Source organism: Melospiza melodia, chromosome 1, assembly GCF_035770615.1.
Source record: "Melospiza melodia melodia isolate bMelMel2 chromosome 1, bMelMel2.pri, whole genome shotgun sequence".
In the NCBI taxonomy this organism is placed as follows: domain Eukaryota; kingdom Metazoa; phylum Chordata; class Aves; order Passeriformes; family Passerellidae; genus Melospiza; species Melospiza melodia.
Window position 1 is genome coordinate 583,712 of NC_086194.1, and position 19,562 is coordinate 603,273.

Genomic DNA, 19,562 nt, shown 5'->3' on the forward strand with positions numbered 1-19,562 from the left:
GGAGCGGGAATGGGAACGGGAGCGGGATCGGGGATTGGATCGGGATCAGGAACGGGAACTGGATTGGGAATGGGAACGGGACCGGGAATGGGAACGGGATCAGGAATGGGATTGGGAACGGGAACAGGATTAGGATCAGGAGTGGGACGGGACCGGGACCGAGATCGGGGTTGGGACCGGGACCGGCGTTGGGATCGGGACTGTGGGAACACTGACGGGGCCGGGGAAGCGGGCCCGGGGAGGCACCGGGGGGAACCGGAACCCAGGGATGGAGCGGGGGGAGGCCGGGAGCGGAGCCGGGCTGGAGAGCATGGGCCGGGGTGAGACCGGCACCGGCACCGGGGGGGAGCTCCGGCACGGCGGGACAATGTCCCGGTGCGGGCCGCCCCCCCAACGCTCGGTCCCGCGCAGAGTCCCGGGATGCGGCGCTGAGCCGCGCCCGGTGCCGCCGAGCCGCGCCCGGTGCCGCCGAGCCGCGCCCATGGCCGCGCACCTGGTTCGCCGCTGCTGCCAGCGGCTGCTGCTGCCGGCGCTGCCGGGGCCCGGCGCGGGGCCCGCCCTGCGCACCGGACCGGCCCGGGCCGCCGAGGAGCCGCGGGCGCGGGCCCGGCCCGAGGGCGAGGAGCAGCAGCTGCGGGAGCTGATCCGGGCGGCGGGCAGCGCGCAGGAGCTGCTGCAGCTGGGCCGCGGCGCCGCCCTCAGCAGCAACCTGGCGGCGCTGGCCCTGGCGCGGCTGGCGCGGCTGAGCACCGAGCAGCGCCTGGACACCGAGAGCCTGCGCGGGGACCCGCGCTTCCAGCAGCTCCTGGGGACGCTCGATGCACAGGTGGGACAGGGACAGGGCTGGGAGGGACTGCTGGGGACAGGGATGGGAGTGCTGGGGACAGGGATGGGAGTGCTGGGGACCCGCGCTTCCAGCAGCTCCCGGGGACACTGGATGCACAGGTGGGACACGGACAGGGCTGGGGGTGTGGGGACACGGATGGGAGGGACTGCTGGGGGACACACCTGGATGTGCTGCTGGGGACAGGGCTGCTGTGCTCTGCTCTGCACCTGAGCACTCAGGGCACACCTGGGGCACAGGGTGGCAGTGCCCAGGCCCCTCCAGCGGGTTCAGGGCACGCCTGGGAGGTGGCACAGGTAGAGGAGCGGTGTCCCAAGTTCACACTGACTGTCCCTGTGTCACATCTGCCCCACATCTGCTCTCCCTGTGGCAGATCTCTCAGGTGTGGAACATGGCTGTTGTCCCTGTGTCACACCTGTCTCTGTGTCATGTGCAGATCTCCCAGGTGTGGAACACACCTGGTGTCCCTGTCTCACACCTGTCCCATGTCCCCATCCCCTGCAGATCTCACAGGTGTGGAACAGGGCTGGTGTCCCTGTGTCACACCTGTCCCCATGTCCCCTGTCTCCTCAAATCTGGCAGGTGAGGAACAGGGCTGGTGTCCCCGTGTCCCTCGCCTGTCCCCATGTCCCCACAGATCTCCCAGGTGTGGAACACGCCTGTTGTCCCTATGTCACTCATGTTCCCCTGTTCCTGTGCCCGCAGATCTCACAGGTGTGGAACATGCCTACTGTCCCCATGTCACTCACCTGTCCCCCTGTCCCTGTCCCTGCAGATCTCTCAGGTGTGGAACATGCCTCCTGTGCCCATGTCACACGCCTGTCCCCATGTCCCTCATCTGTCCCCATGTCCCTGCAGATCTCCCAGGTGTGGAACACGCCTGTTGTTCCTATGTCACTCATGTTCCCCTGTCCCTGTGCCCGCAGATCTCCCAAGTGTGAAACACGCCTGGTGTCCCCATGTCACACGCCTGTCCCCTGTCCCTCACCTGTCCCCGTGTCCCCGCAGATCTCCAGGTGTGGAACACGCCTCCTGTCCCCCTGTCCCTCACCTGTCCCCTGTCCCTCACCTGTCCCCGTGTCCCCACAGATCTCCCAGGTGTGGAACACGCCTCCTGTCCCCTGTCCCTCACGTGTCCCCATTCCCCGCAGATCTCCCAGGTGTGGAACTCGTCGCTGCTGCAGCTGCTGCGGGTGCTGCCGGCGCTGGGGCTGGCGCGGGGCGGGCGCCAGGTGCGCTCGGTGGAGCAGGAGGTGCTGTGGCGGCTGCGGCGCCTGCCCCTGCGCCGGCTGGTGCAGCTGGCGGAGCAGCTGGCGGGGCAGGGCGCCCCGGGGCCGCTGCTGCCCGAGGTGCTGCGCAAGCTGGAGCTGCGCTGGACCGAGCTCGAGGGCGCGCGCGCCGTGGTGACGCTCATGGCCAAGGTGGGACACCTGTCCCCCGCCCTCATGGAGCGCCTGGAGGACAAGGTGGGGCCTGCGCGCCTGGGGCTGGCACGGGGGGTGGCACTGGGGGGCAGCCGGGCCTCAGCCTGGGCTGGGGGTGTCACCTGGGGTCAGCGGGGCCACCTGTCCTCTGTCTCCCCTCTCCCACCTGTGACCTGTCTCACCTGTCCCTGTCCCATCTGTCCTGTCTCACCTGTCCTGTCTCTGCTGTCTCACCTGTCCCACCTGTCCCCAGGCCCTGGAGCTGGCAGAGCAGTTTGACCCCGACGAGCTGCGCCGCGTGGCGCTGGCCCTGGCGCTGCAGCAGCGCCGCTGCGTGCCCCTGCTGCGGGCCCTGAGCTACCACCTGCTGCAGAAACCTGCTGAGCTGCCCCTGCCCGTGCTCACCGACCTGCTCTTCGCCTTCAGTGAGTGACAGGGACGCTGCAGGGGGGCTGGGGACAGTCCTGGTCCTGTGTCACTGTCCTGGCGCTGGGAATTGCTGGGCCGGGCGACAGGGACACCTGCGGGGCCTGGGGACAAATCCTGGTTTGGTGTCACTGTCCCAGGGCTGGGAATTGCTGGGCCGGGTGACAGGGACACCTGCGGGGCTGGGGACAATACTGCTTTGGTGTCACTGTCTCAGGGCTGGGAGTTGCTGGGCTGGCAGTGGGTGGGGGAATCCAGGTGAGCACTGGGGGCCCAAACCTGTCCTGTGCCAGCCAGGTGGGCCCGAGCAGCTGTTCCCAGCGGGTTACCCCAGTGCTGGGTGGGAGCAGGGGCTGGGCACTGTGGGTCAGCCCAGGGTCACGGAGGAGGCCATTCCAGGTGTCCTGTCACTCCAGGTGTCCCAAACCCCTGGGAGCTCAGCGTGAGGCCATTCCATCACTCTGGGTGTCCCTGCCCAGCTCACCTGCAGCCCCTTCAGGCGCTGGGAGGGCTCTCAGGTGTCCCTGGAGCCTCTCCTCTCCAGGTGGCCGTCCCCATCTGTCACCTGTGGCACGGGGGGCACAGGACAGGGGCGCTCGGAGCCCCCTGAGCTGAGCTGTGCCCCCTGTCCCAGGCAAGCTGAGTTTCCAGCAGCCGCAGGTGCTGCACCGCCTGGCCCTGGAGCTGCAGCCCCAGCTGGGCAGCCTGAGCCCGGCGCAGGTGCTGCGCTGTGCCCGCTCCTTCGGCAGCCTGCGCTGGCTCAGCCGGCCCCTGGCCGAGGCCATGGCCCAGGTGAGCCCTGGGGGGCAGGGGGGGACCTTATCTGGGCCTGGGGGGACGGGGGGGATCTTACCTGGGACAGGGGGAACCTCACCTGGGCCTGGGGACAAGGGGGACGTGTCCCTCCTGTCCCTGTTCTGGACAGCCCCACATTCCCGTTTCCCTGACCCTCACCCAGCCCCACATTCCCGTTTTTCCCGTCCATCACCCAGCCCCGCATTCCCATTTTCCCCGCAGTACTGCCTGGATAACACTCAGAGCCTGACCATCACTATCACCCAGCCCCACATTCCTGTTTCCCAGCCCCACATTCCCATTTCCCAGCCCCACATTCCCATTTTCCCTGACCATCACCCAGCCCCACATTCCCATTTCCCAGCCCCACATTCCTGTTTCCCTGACCCTCACCCAGCCCCACATTCCCGTTTTTCCCGTCCATCACCCAGCCCCACATTCCCATTTTCCCCGCAGTACTGCCTGGATAACTCTCAGAGCCTGACCATCACCATCACCCAGCCCCACATTCCCATTTCCCAGCCCCACATTCCCATTTCCCAGCCCCACATTCCCATTTTCCCTGACCCTCACCCAGCCCCACATTCCCATTTCCCAGCCCCACATTCCCATTTTCCCTGCAGTACTGCCTGGATAACTCCCAGAGCCTGACCATCACCATCACCCAGCCCCACATTCCCATTTCCCAGCCCCACATTCCCATTTCCCAGCCCCACATTCCTGTTTCCCTGACCCTCACCCAGCCCCACATTCCCATTTTCCCCGCAGTACTGCATGGATAACTCTCAGAGCCTGACCATCACCCAGCTCTGCGGGATCCTCGTCTCCTTCGCCCGCCTCAACTTCCAGCCCAGCTCCAGCGAGGAGTTCTTCTCCATGGTGATGTCCCGGGGCTGGTTTGGGTGGGGAGGGACCCCAGATTTCCCCCCAGAGCCTCCCAAACTCCCCTTTTCCCATGTCCTGGCACTCCAGGTGTCCCAAATGCCCCCCAGCTCCCTCTCTGGGCACTGGGAGAGGCCCTGGATCCTCCTCCCCAAGCTGTCACCTGTCGCAGAGCACAGGTGTTCCCCTGGCACGTTCCCATGGCAGAGGGGCTGTTGGATGGGTGCCAGGGTGGCACGGGCACAGCTGTGTGGCTGAGCTGGGCTCTGTGTGTCCCCTGCAGATCCACGAGCGGCTGCAGGGCCAGGAGCAGCAGCTGGACGTGCACCTGCTGGCAGACGTGGTGTGGTCCCTGTGCGTGCTGCAGCAGCCCCGGGCAGCCCACCTGTGCCAGGTGCTGTGCCCCGAGTTCCAGGCACGGCTGAGAGGTGAGCCAGGGGCAGGGGAGGTGGGCACAGAGGGCTGGGCACGGGGGGCTAGGCATGGGGGGCTGGGCACAGGGGGCTGGGCACAGCCTGGGCTGGGAGCCAGGGGTTGGACAGGGCTGGGGGTCACCTGTCCCTCAGGGTCATCTGTCCCACAGTGTTACTTGTCCCACAGGGTCACCTGTCCCTCAGGGTGACCTGTCCTGTCCCACAGCGTCACCTGTCCCTCAGGGTCATCTGTCCCACAGTGTTACTTGTCCCACAGCGTCACCTGTCCCTCAGGGTGACCTGTCCTGTCCCACAGCGTCACCTGTCCCCAGGTGTGCTGGCACCCTCTGCAGCCCAGTCAAATTCGGTCCCTGTCCCCCCATGGCGGGGACCGGCCACCGGCTGCCACAGTGACCTCCGTGCCCACGAGCCCCGTGTCCCCTCCCGTGGGACCCGGGGGGTCAGTGCCACTGGAGACATGGGGTCTGGGGTGCCAGGGCTGGGGGGCTTCTCTGGGGCCGCGGGGCACCTGGGGGACAGCCTGTGTCACCCTCCATGGCTGCAGGGCACCTGGGGGCCGTTCCTGTGTCCCCGGGTGCCACCCGAGCGTGTCCCCACGTGTCCCACAGGTGACAGCTCCCCGCGGGCACAGAGCTCGTGGCTGAAGCTGCTGCACATCAACGCCACGGCCAGGCTGGAGGTGCCAGGCTACGAGGGGCCCTTCCTGCCCCCCGAGCTGCTGGGGGGGCACGGGGACAAGGACAGGGACAAGGACAAGGACAAGGCCACCCCGCTGCAGCGGTGGCTGCGGGAGGCGCTGCCGGGGGCACTGGGGGGCCCCGACCTCATCCGGTGCAACGTGAGCACCGTGTACGGCTGGGACATCGGTGAGTGCCACCGTCAGTGCCACCCCTGGGGCCGGCACCCGCCTGGGCACCTGCCAGTGCCGCCTTTCATCTCTGCCACCCGCCTGGGCACCTGCCAGTGCCACCCCAGGCCCTGGCGCCCACCCTGGGCACCCCTGGCCCTGTCACCCCCACCCCTGTGACCCCAGTGCCCCCAGCCCTGTCCCCCCATTACCTTCCTGTGTCCCCCCTCAGCCCTGTCGCCCTCCAGCCTTGTCACCTTTCCCTGTCACACCCCTGCCACCCTCTGCAGCCCAGTCAAATTCGGTCCCTGTCCCTCAGTGTCGGGGACCGGCCACCGGCTGCCACAGCAAGCCCCGTGCTCCACGTGTCCCCTGTCCCCTGCCATGGGACCTGGGGAGGTGCATCCACACGGACACTGCCCCTCTGGGGTGGCTCTGAGTCCCCTGTCCCTCCCCAGGGACACACTGTCCCCCTGGGTGGCTCTGAGTCCCTGTCCCCTCTGTCCCTGCAGATGCCGAGGCGGTGCTGGACAGTGACAACAAACCTCTGCCCGTGAGGGACTACAGTGCTCCCCACCTGTCCCACTCTGAGGGGACAAAGCCACTGCCACCAGGGGCCAGGAGGTGCGAGGGGACAGGAGGGGGACAGGAGGGGGACAGCAGAGGAGGGGAGGGACAGGAGGGGACAGGGAGACAAGGGGAGGAAGAGGAGGGGAACAGGGAGGGGATGAGGAGGGGGAATAGAAAGGGTCAGTGGGGGAGAAGAGGTGGCAGGAGGGGGACAGGGAGGGGACATGGGACTGCAAGGGGACAGGAGGTGATGGCAGGGGCACAGCTCGGGCACCGCAGGGCCATCTCTGTGGGCTTGGGGTGCCCGTGCTCACGGCTGTCCCTGTCCCTGGGGTGCCCGTGCTCAGTGTCCGTCCCTGTCCCTGTCCCTGGGGTGCCCATGCTCAGTGTCCGTCCCTGTCCCTGTCCCTGGGGTGCCCGTGCTCAGTGTCCGTCCCTGTCCCTGTCCCTGGGGTGCCCGTGCTCAGTGTCCGTCCCTGTCCCTGTCCCCAGGGTGGCCGTGCTGCGCTGGGAGCTGCCGCAGTTCAGCTCTCGGGGCCGGGAGCTGCTGGGCCGGGGCTCCATGGCCCGAAGGCACCTCCGAGCTGCCGGCTTCCTGCTGGCCGAGGTGAGCATGGCACACACAGCAACAGCCTGCAGCACCGAGAAACAACACCCTGCAACACCCAGGAACACCCTGAACACCGAGAAACAACACGCAGCAACACCCAGGAGCACAACACCCAGCAACAACACCCAGCAACACCCTGAACACCCAGCAACACCCTGTAACATCCTGCAACAACACCCAGCAACACCCTGTAACACCCACCCCAGGGCTGGGAACCCCCCCCCGGGTCCCTGACAGCCCCTGTGTGTGCCCAGCACTGCCAGTGTCACCGCTGGGCCTGGCACCGGGTGACACATCCACCTGGCACTTGGACCCTGCCAGCCCTTCTCAGGAGAAATATTCCCAAAATAGCCCCAAAATGTTCCCAAAATATTCCCAAAACGTTCCCCAGGTATTCCCCAAATACCCTCCAGGTATTCCCCAAATGCCACCTGGAGCTCCCCCTCGGGAGCAGAGCCCACCCCCACGCTGTGAGGGGTCCCCAGGACTCAGGTGTGCCCTCACCTGTGCCCAGCCCAGGGGACAGTCCCCGTGGCCACCCTGGTGCCACCGGCCGGGTGCCATTGTCCCCCCGGCACACCTGGGCGCAGCTGGCACCGTTGGCACGGAGGCTGTGTCACCCCCTGGGGGCTGCCAGCTGCCCCGGCCCGGGGCTCAGCAGGGATGAGCCACCGTGATCCCCCCGGGCCACCTGCCAGGGGCTGGGGGGGACGGGGGTGACAGGGAGGTGACACAGACAGCTGATCCTGTGGGGTCATCCAGGATTAACCCCTGCGGGTAATTATAGCCCGGGGGGTGTGACAGCCACGTGCCACCCCCGGGGTCACTGCCAGCCCCTGCTCCCGTTGGCACCGTCACACCTGGGGGTGGTGGCACCTCCCAGGGTGGGCACTGGGACCCTCCCGTGGCACAGCCAGGGCAGGACAGGAGGGGACACGGCTGGGACCCCCCGGCTGCTGTCACAGCCCTGCTGTCCCCTCCCTGCAGGTGCCACACTACGAGTTCCTGGAGCTGAAGCTGGAGCGGCAGCGCGTGGCCTACCTGAAGGACAAGGTGGCCAAGGCCCTGGCCAGTGACACGGCAGGGGACACGCAAGGGGACACGGCCACCTAGCCCGCCTCGCCCTATCGGCTGGCCCTGTCCCTGTGCCAATGTGAGAAGGTCACCGTGCCCAGGTGGCCCCGTGCCTGAGCCCAGGTGGCCACGTCACCACGGCGAGGTGGCCACCTCACCAGGTCACCGCGCCCAAGTGGGACCCCACAGTGAGGTCCCCGTGTCCCTGTGTCACTGTGTGACTGCTGCTCCGTGTCACCAACGGCTCAAATAAACACAGAACTGTGCAGGGATGGTGGCACAGGGGACAGCTGGCATTGAGGGTGGGTGGCACTGGGGACAGGTGTCATTTGGGACAACATATTGGGGATGGGTGTCACAGGGGACTTTGGGGACAGTGGGGATGGGTGGCATTGGAGGCACATGACATTGGGGATGGTTGCCATCTGTGCCAGGTGTTGTTGGGACCAGGTGACATCCAGGCTGGGTGACGTAGGGGCTGGTTGGCATCATGGCCAGGTGACATTGGGGCTGGGTGACACTGGGGCTCGGTGACACTGATGCCAGGTGACATGGAAGCCAAGTGACATCCATGGTGGTTGGCATTGGGGTTGAGTGACATTGGGGCTGGGTGATATTGGGGTCAGGTGACACTGGGGCTGGGTGACATTGGGAATGGTGACACCAGGGTGGGGTGGCACTGGGCGGGTGGCAGTGGAGCTGGGTGACATTGGAGCTGGGTGATGGCAGGGACAGGTGACATTGGGAATGGGTGACATTGGGAATGGTGACATCAGGGTGGGGTGACACTGGGACCAGGTGACATTGGGGCTGGGTGACACTGGGAATGGGTGGCATTGGGAATGGGTGATAGCAGGGACCAGGTGACATTAGGTCTGGGTGACACTGGGAATAGCTGATACCAGGGTGGGGTGACACTGGGGCCAGGTGACATTGGGGCTGGGTGATGGCAGGGACAGGTGACACTGGGAATGGGTGGCATGGGGAATGGTGACATTGGGAATGGGTGATAGCAGGGATGGGTGACATTAGGAATGGGTGACATTGGGGCTGGGTGATGTCAGGAACAGGTGACATCGAGGCTGGGTGACATTGGGAATGGTGACACTGAGAATAGCTGACACCAGGGTGGGGTGGCACTGGGGCCAGGTGACATTGGAGGTGGGTGATGGTAGGGACAGGTGACATTGGGAATGGTGACACTAGGGTGGGGTGGCAGTGGAGCTGGGTGACATTGGGAATGGGTGACATTGGGAATGGTGACACCATCCACACCAGGGTGGGGTGGCACTGGACGGGGGCGGTGCCATCGCTGTTGGTGGCACGTGGCTGTGCCCACCGCCCCGTGCCCTGTCCCCGGGGCCGCCGGTCTGAGCCGGGATCGGCAGCAGGAGCCACCCGCGGCCTTGATTCCCGATTATCCCGGGATTGTCCCCGGGGCACGGGGACAGCGGCCGGGGCTGGCTCGGGGGGGGCACCGGGGGCACCGGGACCCCGCGGGCCGGGGGTGTCCCTGCCTGGGGGGGGAGGGGGTCACATCCCGGCCGTGTCCCTGCGTGGGGGGGGGGGGGGGGGTCACATCCCGGCCATGTCCCTGTGGGGTCACGAGTCCCTGCACGGGGCAGGGGGACAAAGGGGCTCAGGACGGCCCTGGGGGTGACACAATGGGACGGGTTAGCGACCACCGGGACCCCTCGGGCCCCAGGGAGGGGGACACGGGCGGCTGGGGGGGACACACAGTGACAGGGGGACACACACAGTGACAGAGGGGACACACACGGTGACACAGGGGACACAGTGACAGGGGGACACACACAGTGACAGAGGGGACACACGGTGAAACAGGGGACACAGTGACACGGGACACACGGTGACCAGGGGGGACGCACGGTGACACAGGGGGGACGCACGGTGACACAGGGGACACACACAGTGACAGAGGGGACACACACGGTGACCAGGTGGGACGCACGGTGACAGGGGGACACACACGGTGACACAGGGGACACACACGGTGACAGAGGGGACACACACGGTGACACAGGGGACACAGTGACAGGGGGACACACACGGTGACACAGGGGACACACACGGTGCCGGGGGGGACCCGGCGGGCGGGAGCGGCTGCTGAGTCACCGCCCGGGGCCGTGCCTGGCACCGGCGGCGCGGGCACGGCCGGCCCGGGGGACAATGCCCGCGCTGATCCCGGTGCTCGGGGACGCGGGGGGGACGCGCGGCTCCCTCCTGTCCCCCCCCGGTGCCACCAGGCCCGCGCAGCCGCTTTGGGGGGCCCCGCCCCGCGTCCCCCCCGCCCCGGGATGCTCATCCCCCTTTCTGAGGAGACAAAGTGGGGGAAACTGAGGCCGGGCCCCGCCCTTCCCCCCCCCCCCCCGGAGCTGATGCAAGCGCTGGGTGGGCCCGCGCCCCCGCCCCCGGGCACGGAGCCTCTGTCGCGACAGAGCGGGGCCGGGCGGGACGCGGCTCCCGCTGACATCAGCCGGGCCGGGGCCCCCGCCCCCGCCGCAGCCCCGCCGATGCTCCCGCGCCGCCGCCGCAGCCGGAGCGGGGGGAGCGGGGCGGGCCGGCCCGGGGCGCAGCGCCCAGCCCGGAGAGCGGCCGGGAGCCGGGGGGGGCGCGGCCCAGAGCCAGAGCGGGATGCCGGAGGGAGCGGAGGCAGGTGAGGCCCGGGCGGAGCGAGGGTGAGGAGGGAGAGGAAGGACGGGAGCGGGGCCGCGGGGGCTGCGGGATGGGGCCGGAGAACGGGGATGGAGCGGGGCGAGGATGACGGAGCGGCGGGATGAAGGACGGAGCCGGAAGGATGAAGGACGGAGCGGAAAGGACGGAGCGGGAGGATGAGGATGGAACGGGAGGATGGAGCCGGTGTGATGAAGGACGGAGCCGCCAGGGTGGAGATGGAGAGATGAAAGGAAGAGCGGGAGCCATGGAGGGATGGGGATGGAGCCGGGGATGAAGGACGGAGCGGGGAGGGCTGCAGGATGGGAGGATGAGGATGGAGCGGAGGGAAAGGTGGGTCGAGGTGGGGGATGAAGGACAGAGGTGGAATGGTGGAGCTAGAGGATGAGGATGGAGCCGGGGGATGAGGAACAGAGCCCGACGATGAGGAGGGAGCGGGGAATGAGGGGCAGGGCGGGAATGACGGAGCCGGAGGATGAGGATGGAGCGGGAGAATGAGGATGGAGACCGAGGATGAGGATGGAGCGGGGGGATGAGGATGGAGCGGGGGATGAGGATGAGGATGGAGCGGGGAGATGAGGATGAGGATGGAGCGGGGGGATGAGGATGAGGATGAGGATGAGGATGAGGATGGAGCGGTCGGACGCGGCCCGGCCGGGGCTCTCGGCAGCCGCCGCCGCCCGGGCTCGGGCCTGGCGGTACCGGGGGGCTCCGGCCCGGCCCCCTCAGCGGGGCACGGGCACTTTGGGGACCTCGCTGCGGGGTCACCCCCCTGAACCCCGGAACTCGCGGGGGTCGGCAGCGGGTTGTGCCCCCCCGTACCGGACCGGGAGGTGCTGCTGGGACTGGGGGCTGAGCCTCGGCCCCCCCCCAGGGTGGGAAACTGAGGCACGGCCCAAGGTCACCGCATAGCGCTGTCCCCGGGGGCCACCGTCACGCGCGGGGGGGGCTGGGGACACCGGGAGCACCGCCAGGGTCACCCGCACCTCCCGCGGGGCTGGCGACAGCGGGGACAGGGGGGGGACACACCCCAGGGCCACCCTGTGCCCCCAGAGCTGGGGTCCCCAATAAAGGGGCGAGGGTCCGGTTTGTGCGGGGGGGGTCGGGGTGTGCCGGGGACAGGACCCCCCCCCCCCCCCCCAAATGAACCTTTGGGGGGTCCCCAGCACGTGGCGGGGGGGTTGTGCCGGACCGAACCATTGCAGACCGATGGGGGGGGATCGGCGGCACCTGCCCCGCAAATCCCCGCCAGGCCCCGCCCCCTCCCGGCTCCCCCCGCGCCGCCCCGCCCCCCCCACCCCTTTATAGCGCCCGGGGGGGGCGCGGGGTCGGCGCTGCAGGAGGGGCCGGGGGCGATCGCGGCTCCGAACGCGCCCGCCCGACCCATGGAGCCGTGCCCGGGGGCCTCAGGTGATGCTGGGGGGGCTTGTTGGGGTGGGCGTGGTGGGGCTGAGCACCCCCAAACTGAGCGCGGGGTGTGGGCACGGGGCTCCCGGGGAGGGGGCTGTGAGGGAGCCCCATACAGGGCAGGGGGGGTCTGGGTTGGGGTCCCGCCCTGGAGTAACCGCGTGGCCCCCACAGACAGGGAGGGCTTTGGGGACGGGCGGCCGCTGCTGTGCCCCCCCCCCCCCCCCCCCGTGTCCCCAGACCTGCGGGGACCCTCCCCAGGTGCTCCGGATGGGCCTCGCCTGTTCCCCGGCCCTGCATGGGTGGGGTGACACCAGCCCCCCCACCAGGGCACTGCCCCGGGTGTCCCCCTTCCACCTCACAGGGTGACCCTGGTGGGGCTGTGGCACTCAGGGGTGTCTCCTCTGTCTATGGGGACCCTGTGGGGGCTGTGGCACTCAGGGGTGTCTCCTCTGTCTATGGTGACACTGTGGCACTTAGGGGCGTCCCCTCTCCCCGCAGTGACCCCGGTGGGGCTGTGGCACTCCGGGGTGTCCCCTCTCTCCATGGTGGCACTCAGAGCTGTCCCCTCTCTCTATGGTGACCCTGTGGGAGCTGTGGCACTCAGGGCTGTCCCCTCTGTCTGTGGTGGCACTCAGGGGTGCCCCTCTGTCTATGGTGACCCTGTGGGGGCTGTGGCACTCCGGGCTGTCCCCTCTCCCCGCGGTGACACTGTGGCACTCAGGGGTGCCCCCTCTGTCTATGGTGACACTGTGGCACTCCGTGGTGTCCCCTCTCTCCATGGTGGCACTCAGGGCTGTCCCCTCTCTCCGCAGCACCCCCGCCGATGGCCGCAGCGCCCCCGCCGATGCCGGCCAAGGAGGAGGCTCGCCCCCCGCCCGAGGGGGCCAGCTGTGAGCCCGGCGCCGCCGCCGCCGCCCCCCCCGGCTCTCCGTGCCGCCCCCCGCCCGCGGAGCCGCTGGACGCGCGCATCGTGATGGGCGAGGAGACGCGCAGCGCGCCGCCCGAGCCGCGGGGCGCGCCCCCCGTGCCTTGCCCCTTCCCCGCGCCCCCCAAGGAGCCGCCCCCGGGCCGCCCCCCCGCGCTCGACCCCGAGCTCTTCTTCACGGCGCCCTCGACGCCGGTGCGGGCGGGGGGGCCGCGGCCGGGCCCGCCCGAGGAGCCGACGGACGCGGACAGCGAGGGGCTCTGCTCGCCCCCCACGTCCCCCTCGGGCTCCTACATGACGGCCGAGGGCGGCAGCTGGGGCTCCTCGGGCACCGCCAGCACCTCCCCGTCCTGCTCCCCCAACCTGGCGGCCGAGGCCGAAGGCCTGGGGGAGGCCGAGGGCGAGGCCGAAGGGCTGGGGGGGGCCCTGGGGCTGCCCCTCGGCCTGGGGGACCCCCCGGCCTTCCCCCCGCTGTCCCCCGAGGAGGAGGATGACGATGAGGACGATGATGACGAGGACGGGCCCTTCGCGCCGCCGGGCTGTGCGGATGACGAGGATGAGGATGACGATGATGAGGACGGGCAGACGCCGGAGGAGGAGGATGAGGACGAGGGCTCGGGGCTGATCCCGGCGGCGCTGCTCCCGTTCCGGGGCAGTCTCCTCTTCCAGGCCGAGGCCGTGGAGATCTCACCCCGGGCCGCCCCCGAGGAGGAGGAGGAGGAGGATGAAGGCAGCACCTCGGCGTCCTTCCTGCGCTCGCTGTCCGAGAGCTCCATCCCCGAGGGCGGGGACGAGGCCTTCGCCTTCCGCGACGACACCGACGCCTCCTCGGACTCGGCCGCCTACGACGGGGACGAGGACGAGCGGCTCTACGGCAGCGAGCGGCACGCGGGGGACGCGGGGACACCGGCGGGGACACCCCCGGGCTCCCCCGCGCCCCCCGGCGTGGAGCTGCACCTGCGGGCCGGGTCCCCGTGCCCCGGCACAGCCCCGGCGCCGCCCGGCGGGGACGCGCAGCTGGACGGCCACGCCCGTGTCCCCGTCACCGCCTTCGTCCCCATCGCCGCGGCGCGGCCCCCGCCCGAGCCCCCCGAGGGGGCGGCCGCAGCCACAGAAGGTTCTGGAACAGCGCCGGGACCGTGCCCGGAGCTGGCGGGGACCGGCCCTGTGCCCCCGGCCCCGGCGCTCTGTGCCAGGGACCCGCAGAGCCACCAGCCGGGGGACACCAACGGGGACGGGCCTGGCGGTGACAGCGATGGTGACAACGACCTCGAGCTCAGCACCGGGACAGTGGGGAGCGCCAGTGGGCACAGCGAGCTGGGATCTGCAGCCACCGCCCTGGGGACAGCAGTGACACCGACCCCTCTGGATGAGATGGACGCTGCAGACAATGACATGATGGCACCAGTGACACTGACCCCCCTGGATGAGATGGACACTGTGGCCAATGACCTGGTGGCACCAGTGACACCCAGCCTGGTGGGCACTGACCTGGTGGCACCAGTGACACCCAGCCTGGTGGGCACGGACCTGGTGGCACCAGTGACACCCAGCCTGGTGGACTCGGTGGACACGGACCTGGTGGCACCAGTGACACCAACCCCCCTGGACGAGATGGACGCTGCAGCCCCCAGCCCGGTGACACCCAGCCCGCCTGACACTGACGTGGGGACACCGGGGACACCAACCCCGCTGGATGAGATGGATGCTGCAGATGCTGATGTGGTGACAGCCAGCCTGATGGACAGCACAGCCCCCAGCCCGCCAGACGAGCAGGACACTGTGGCCACTGACATGGTGACACCAGGGACACCAGCCCTGCTGGAAAGTGTAGACAGTGATGAGGTGACAGCCAGCCTGATGGACAGCACAGCCACCAGCCTGGTGGCACCCAGCCCGTTGGATGCTGCAGCCCCTGATGGAGTGGCATTGGTGACACCAAGCCCACCAGATGAGCCAGACACTGTGGCCACCAGCTTGGTGACACCAGTAACAGCCAGCCCTCCAGATGAGCCAGACAGTGTGGCCACCAGCCTGGTGACACCAGTGACACCAAGCCCACCACATGAGCTGGACATCACGGCCACTGACCTGGTGACAGAGGTGACACCCAGCCAGCTGGACAAGATGGAAGCTGTGGACGCTGTCCTAGTGACACCAGTGACACCCACCCTGAAGGATGCTGTGGCCACTGACTTGGTGACGCCAGTGACACCTACCCTGATGGCCACTGTGGCCACCAGCCCGGTGACATCGCCCCCCATGGATGAGAGTAATGCTGCAGCCATTGACCTGGTGACATCGGTGACACCACTCCCCATGGATGAGAGCAGCACTGTGGCCACCAGCCCGGTGACATCGGTGACACCTGCCCCGATGGCCACCACGGGCGCTGCCCCAGTGACCCCAAGCGTGACAGACACCACGGACACCGGAACGGTGACATCGGTGACACCGAGCCCCCAGGATGAGACGGCCACCGCGACCACTGAGACGGCCCCCGTGACCCCCGACCTGAAGGACACCGTGACCCCTGACCTGAAGGACACAGTGACCTCTGCTGCAGTGACCCCTGACCTGAAGGACACCGTGACCCCTGACCTGAAGGACACCGTGACCCCTGCTGCAGTGACCCCTGACCTGAAGGACACCGTGACCCCTGCTGCAGTGACCCCTGACCTGAAGGACACCGTGACCCCTGCTGCCGTGACCCCCAGCCCGATGGACGCTGTGGCCGCCACCCCGGTGCCCCCCAGCCCCCCGGGCGCTGTCCCTGCCCCGTGTCCCCCTGCCCGGGCCGTGTCCCCCGTGGCGCTGGCAGCCCGGGAGTCCCCCGCTGTCCCCGCGTGTCCCCTGGCACGGGCGCCGCTGTCGCAGCCCCCCGGGGACATCCCTGAGGAGCGGGGGGACGCGGCCGCCGCCCGTGCCCAGGGTTTGTCCCGCACCGGCTCTGTCGCCGTCCCCGCGGGGGGAGAGGCCGCGCCGAGCCCCTCGGAGCCCGAGCAGGAGGAAGAGGAGGAGGAAGCAGAGGATGAGGATGCGGATGCGGCCCCCGCGCCCCCCTCGCCGCAGTTCACGGCCTCGGAGCGGGAGGTGTTCGTGGGGACCCCCCCGGCGCCCCCCGAGCTGCTGCCACCACCCGGTGCCTTTTCGGGGCGCGGGGCCGGCCCGGGGGTCCCCGCCCCGCTCCCGGCGGTGCCGCCCCCCGCGCCCCCCGGCCCCGCTGCAGGGGACACCGATGCCAAAGGCCCCCCGAGCCCCCCCGCGGCCCCCCCCGAGCGGCAGCAGCAGCAGGAGGAGGCGGCGGCCGTGGGGGGGGTCGCCCCCAGCCCCCTCCCCGCTGCGGGGCCGCCCCCTGAGCCCCCCCGCCCTGCGCCCCCCAAACTCAGCCAAGTGCCTCCCCCCAGGGCCCCCCCCGGCCAGGAGCCCCCCCCGGGGCTGCCCCTCTCCAGGAAGCACCTCGAAGGTAAGAGACCCCCCCCCAAAACCCCCCCCTGGCTGTGGGACGGGGGCGGGGGGACTCGGGGGGGGTCCCTGGGTGCAGCCCCACGGGGGGGTTTGGGGGGTACCACCAGCTCAGCCCCCCCTTGCCATGGGGCATTGGAGCCAGGGTGGGCACCCGGGGGGCTGGGGGGATCTTGGGGGGTCCCAGGTGGGTGATGGGGGTGAGCAGGTGGGGCTGAGCCCCCAGAGGGGTTCTGGGGGTGCCTTTGGGGGGTCCCAGGTGAGTTCTGGGGGTGCCTTTGGGGGGTCCCAGGTGGGTGATGGGGGTGAGCCCCCAGAGGGGTTCTGGGGGTGCCTTTGGGGGGTCCCAGGTGAGTTCTGGGGGTGCCTTTGGGGGGTCCCAGGTGGGTGATGGGGGTGAGCCCCCAGAGGGGTTCTGGGGGTGCCTTGGGGGTCCCAGGGTGGGCAATGGGGGTGCCTTTGGGGGGTCCCGGGTGGGCAATGGGGGTGAGCAGGCAGAGCTGAGCCCCCAGAGGGGTGCTGGTCCCCCAGCTCAGCCCCTGTGCCCCCCAGCCCCCCAGGCGCCCCCGCAGAAGGAGCCGGAGCCCCGGGGCCGGGCGGGGGTCCCGGGGGCGGGGGCGGCCCGGGCGCCCCCCCGGGGGTCTCTGCAGTCCGAGTCGAGCTCGTCCAGCGAGGCTGAGCCCCCCCGGCCCCCCCCGGCCCCCCAGCGCTGCCAGCCCAACCACCGAGGTGAGGGGGGGTCCCGGGGGTGCCCCCGCCTTTGGGGGGCCCGGGAGCCCCTCTCACGCCCCCCCCCGGTCTGTGCAGGGTCCGGGAACGAGTCCGAGAGCAACGACGAGTCCATCCCGGAGCTGGAGGAGCCCGAGGGCTCGGAGCTGCCCCCTGCCCAGCCCCAGGTGCGCTCGGGGGGGTCTGGGGGGTGCTGGGGACCCCCGGGTGTGGGGACGCCGCTGACCCCCCCTCCTGTGCCGCAGGTGCCCCTCGGCCACGGCCTCGGGCCCGGGGAGGAGCCGCTCAGCAAAGCCAAGCAGAGCCGCAGCGAGAAGAAAGCCCGCAAGGTGGGGGGGCCCTGGGGCTGGGGGGGTTCCTGGGGCCGCCCCTCGGGGCTGGGGTCCGATCCCGGGCTTGGGGAGGGGGCCAGGCCTGGGAGGGGCGGATCCTCACTCCGGGGTGGGACTGGGGGGTCCCCAGCGTGGGTCGGGGGTCCCATCCTGCCCGTGCTGAGGGGCAGCATCCCCCGCGTCTGGCTCTGTTCCCCCGGGGATTTGGGGCGCCGCGGGGGCTCACTCGGTGCCCCCCCAGGCCATGTCCAAGCTGGGGCTGCGGCAGATCCACGGCGTCACCCGCATCACCATCCGCAAGTCCAAGAACATCCTGTTCGTCATCTCCAAGCCCGACGTGTTCAAGAGCCCGGCCTCCGACATCTACATCGTCTTTGGGGAGGCCAAGGTGGGCTCGGGGGGCTCCGGGGGGGTCGTTCCTGGCTCGGGGGGGCTCCGGTGACCCCGTGTCTCCCCCAGATCGAGGACCTGTCCCAGCAAGTGCACAAGGCGGCGGCCGAGAAGTTCAAGGTGCCCCTGGAGCACTCGGCGCTGGTGACGGACGCCGCTCCCGCCCTGGCCATCAAGGAGGAGAGCGAGGAGGAGGAGGAGGTGGGCGGGGGGCTCTGAGACCCCCGGGGGTGCTGGGGAGGGGACAGTGCTGTGGCAGGGATGGAGGGGCGGGTGTGGAGCTGGGGATGGCCGAGGCGGTGGTGTGGCCTGGGAGGGTGTGCGGGGGGCTCTGTGGCATTCACACATTCTGGCTGTGTGCCCCGGGGGGGTCTCACAGCGCTGCGCCCCCTCCCCAGGTGGATGAGACAGGCCTGGAGGTGCGGGACATCGAGCTGGTGATGGCCCAGGCCAACGTGTCCCGGCCCAAGGCTGTGAGAGCCCTGAGGCACAACAACAACGACATCGTCAACGCCATCATGGTGAGTGGGGGGCTGAGACCCCCTCCTCCCTTTTCCCTGGGGGAATTGGGGCTGAGACCCCCATCTCCCCTTTTCCCTGGGGGAATTGGGGCTGAGACCCCCTCTCCCTTTTCCCTGGGGGAATTGGGGCTGAGACCCCCTCTCCCTTTTCCCTGGGGGAATTGGGGCTGAGACCCCCATCTCCCCTTTTCCCTGGGGGAATTGGGGCTGAGACCCCCATCTCCCCTTTTCCCTGGGGGAATTGGGGCTGAGACCCCCATCTCCCCTTTTCCCTGGGGGAATTGGGGCTGAGACCCCCTCCTCCCTTTTCCCTGGGGGAATTGGGGCTGAGACCCCCATCTCCCCTTTACCCTGGGGGAATTGGGGCTGAGACCCCCTCTCCCTTTTCCCTGGGGGAATTGGGGCTGAGACCCCCTCTCCCTTTTCCCTGGGGGAATTGGGGCTGAGACCCCCTCCTCCCTTTTCCCTGGGGGAATTGGGGCTGAGACCCCCTCTCCCTTTTCCCTGGGGGAATTGGGGCTGAGACCCCCTCTCCCTTTTCCCTGGGGGCATTGGGGCTGAGACCCCCTCTCCCCTTTTCCCTGGGGGAATTGGGGCTGAGACCCCCTCCTCCCTTTTCCCTGGGGGAATTGGGGCTGAGACCCCCTCTCCCCTTTTCCCTGGGGGAATTGGGGCTGAGACCCCCTCCTCCCTTTTCCCTGGGGGAATTGGGGCTGAGACCCCCTCTCCCTTTTCCCTGGGGGCATTGGGGCTGAGATCCCTTTCCTCAGCAGGAATTGGGGCTGTAACCCCCCCTATTCCCAGGGGAATTGGGACTGGGGCTGTGACCCCCCCTGTTCCCAGGGGAATTGGGATTGGGGCTGTGACCCCCTCTCCCCAGGGGGAATTGGGGCTGTGACCCCCCCCATTCCCATCAGAAATTTGGGGTGACCCCGGTGTTCCTGCCTCTGCTCTCTCCCACAGGAACTGACCATGTAGCAGCCGGGGGTGTCCTGGCCCCCTGTAGAGATGCACAGAGCCCCCCCAGACCCTTCCTCCCGCCCCCCATCCTCCTCCTGGCCCCTGGACTGCTCAATAAAGGCCTCCTGCACCCCTTGGATCGCACCGAGCCTCCCAGGCCTCATTTGGGGGGCTTGGGGAGCCCCTTTGCCAGCAGTGGGATTGGGGGGCAGTGCCTGGGGGTGTAACTG

General features: G+C 69.3%; 2 protein-coding genes and 2 non-coding genes across 4 annotated transcripts; all 4 read left to right on the forward strand.

The window, feature by feature from the left end:
* The first annotated feature begins 481 nt into the window (after positions 1-481).
* On the forward strand, positions 482-8,178 carry TBRG4 (transforming growth factor beta regulator 4). Its single transcript, XM_063164616.1, has 10 exons — positions 482-826; positions 1,996-2,310; positions 2,522-2,693; positions 3,329-3,486; positions 4,258-4,368; positions 4,655-4,799; positions 5,414-5,671; positions 6,165-6,276; positions 6,715-6,829; positions 7,820-8,178. Exons 1-10 carry the CDS (start codon positions 482-484, stop codon positions 7,943-7,945), a joined length of 1,857 nt encoding a protein of 618 aa, XP_063020686.1. The 3' UTR covers positions 7,946-8,178.
* LOC134431106 (small nucleolar RNA SNORA5) lies at positions 5,133-5,266 on the forward strand. Its single transcript, XR_010030939.1, has one exon. It is a non-coding gene; the product is annotated as a small nucleolar RNA SNORA5 (small nucleolar RNA).
* Positions 5,938-6,071, forward strand: LOC134431112 (small nucleolar RNA SNORA5). The gene has a single exon (XR_010030940.1). It is a non-coding gene; the product is annotated as a small nucleolar RNA SNORA5 (small nucleolar RNA).
* A 4,655-nt stretch (positions 8,179-12,833) lies between the features above and the next one.
* On the forward strand, positions 12,834-19,476 carry NACAD (NAC alpha domain containing). The gene is made up of 10 exons (XM_063176039.1): positions 12,834-15,536; positions 15,615-16,136; positions 16,215-16,401; positions 16,953-17,129; positions 17,208-17,296; positions 17,375-17,458; positions 17,703-17,849; positions 17,921-18,052; positions 18,250-18,372; positions 19,336-19,476. Exons 1-10 carry the CDS (start codon positions 12,834-12,836, stop codon positions 19,348-19,350), a joined length of 4,179 nt encoding a protein of 1,392 aa, XP_063032109.1. The 3' UTR covers positions 19,351-19,476.
* Positions 19,477-19,562: the final 86 nt, after the last annotated feature.

What these genes read in the sequence shown, in the direction of transcription:
- TBRG4 (XM_063164616.1), top strand. Translation starts at nt 482, where the DNA reads ATGGCCGCGCACCTGGTTCGCCGCTGCTGCCAGCGGCTGCTGCTGCCG. An exon ending in TGGAGCGCCTGGAGGACAAG is followed by an intron (nt 2,311 to 2,521) that starts GTGGGGCCTGCG and finishes ACCTGTCCCCAG; the next exon opens with GCCCTGGAGCTGGCAGAGCA. An exon ending in TGGCCGAGGCCATGGCCCAG is followed by an intron (nt 3,487 to 4,257) that starts GTGAGCCCTGGG and finishes TTTTCCCCGCAG; the next exon opens with TACTGCATGGATAACTCTCA.
- NACAD (XM_063176039.1), top strand. Translation starts at nt 12,834, where the DNA reads ATGGCCGCAGCGCCCCCGCCGATGCCGGCCAAGGAGGAGGCTCGCCCC. An exon ending in GCGAGAAGAAAGCCCGCAAG is followed by an intron (nt 17,459 to 17,702) that starts GTGGGGGGGCCC and finishes GTGCCCCCCCAG; the next exon opens with GCCATGTCCAAGCTGGGGCT. An exon ending in AGAGCGAGGAGGAGGAGGAG is followed by an intron (nt 18,053 to 18,249) that starts GTGGGCGGGGGG and finishes CCCCCTCCCCAG; the next exon opens with GTGGATGAGACAGGCCTGGA.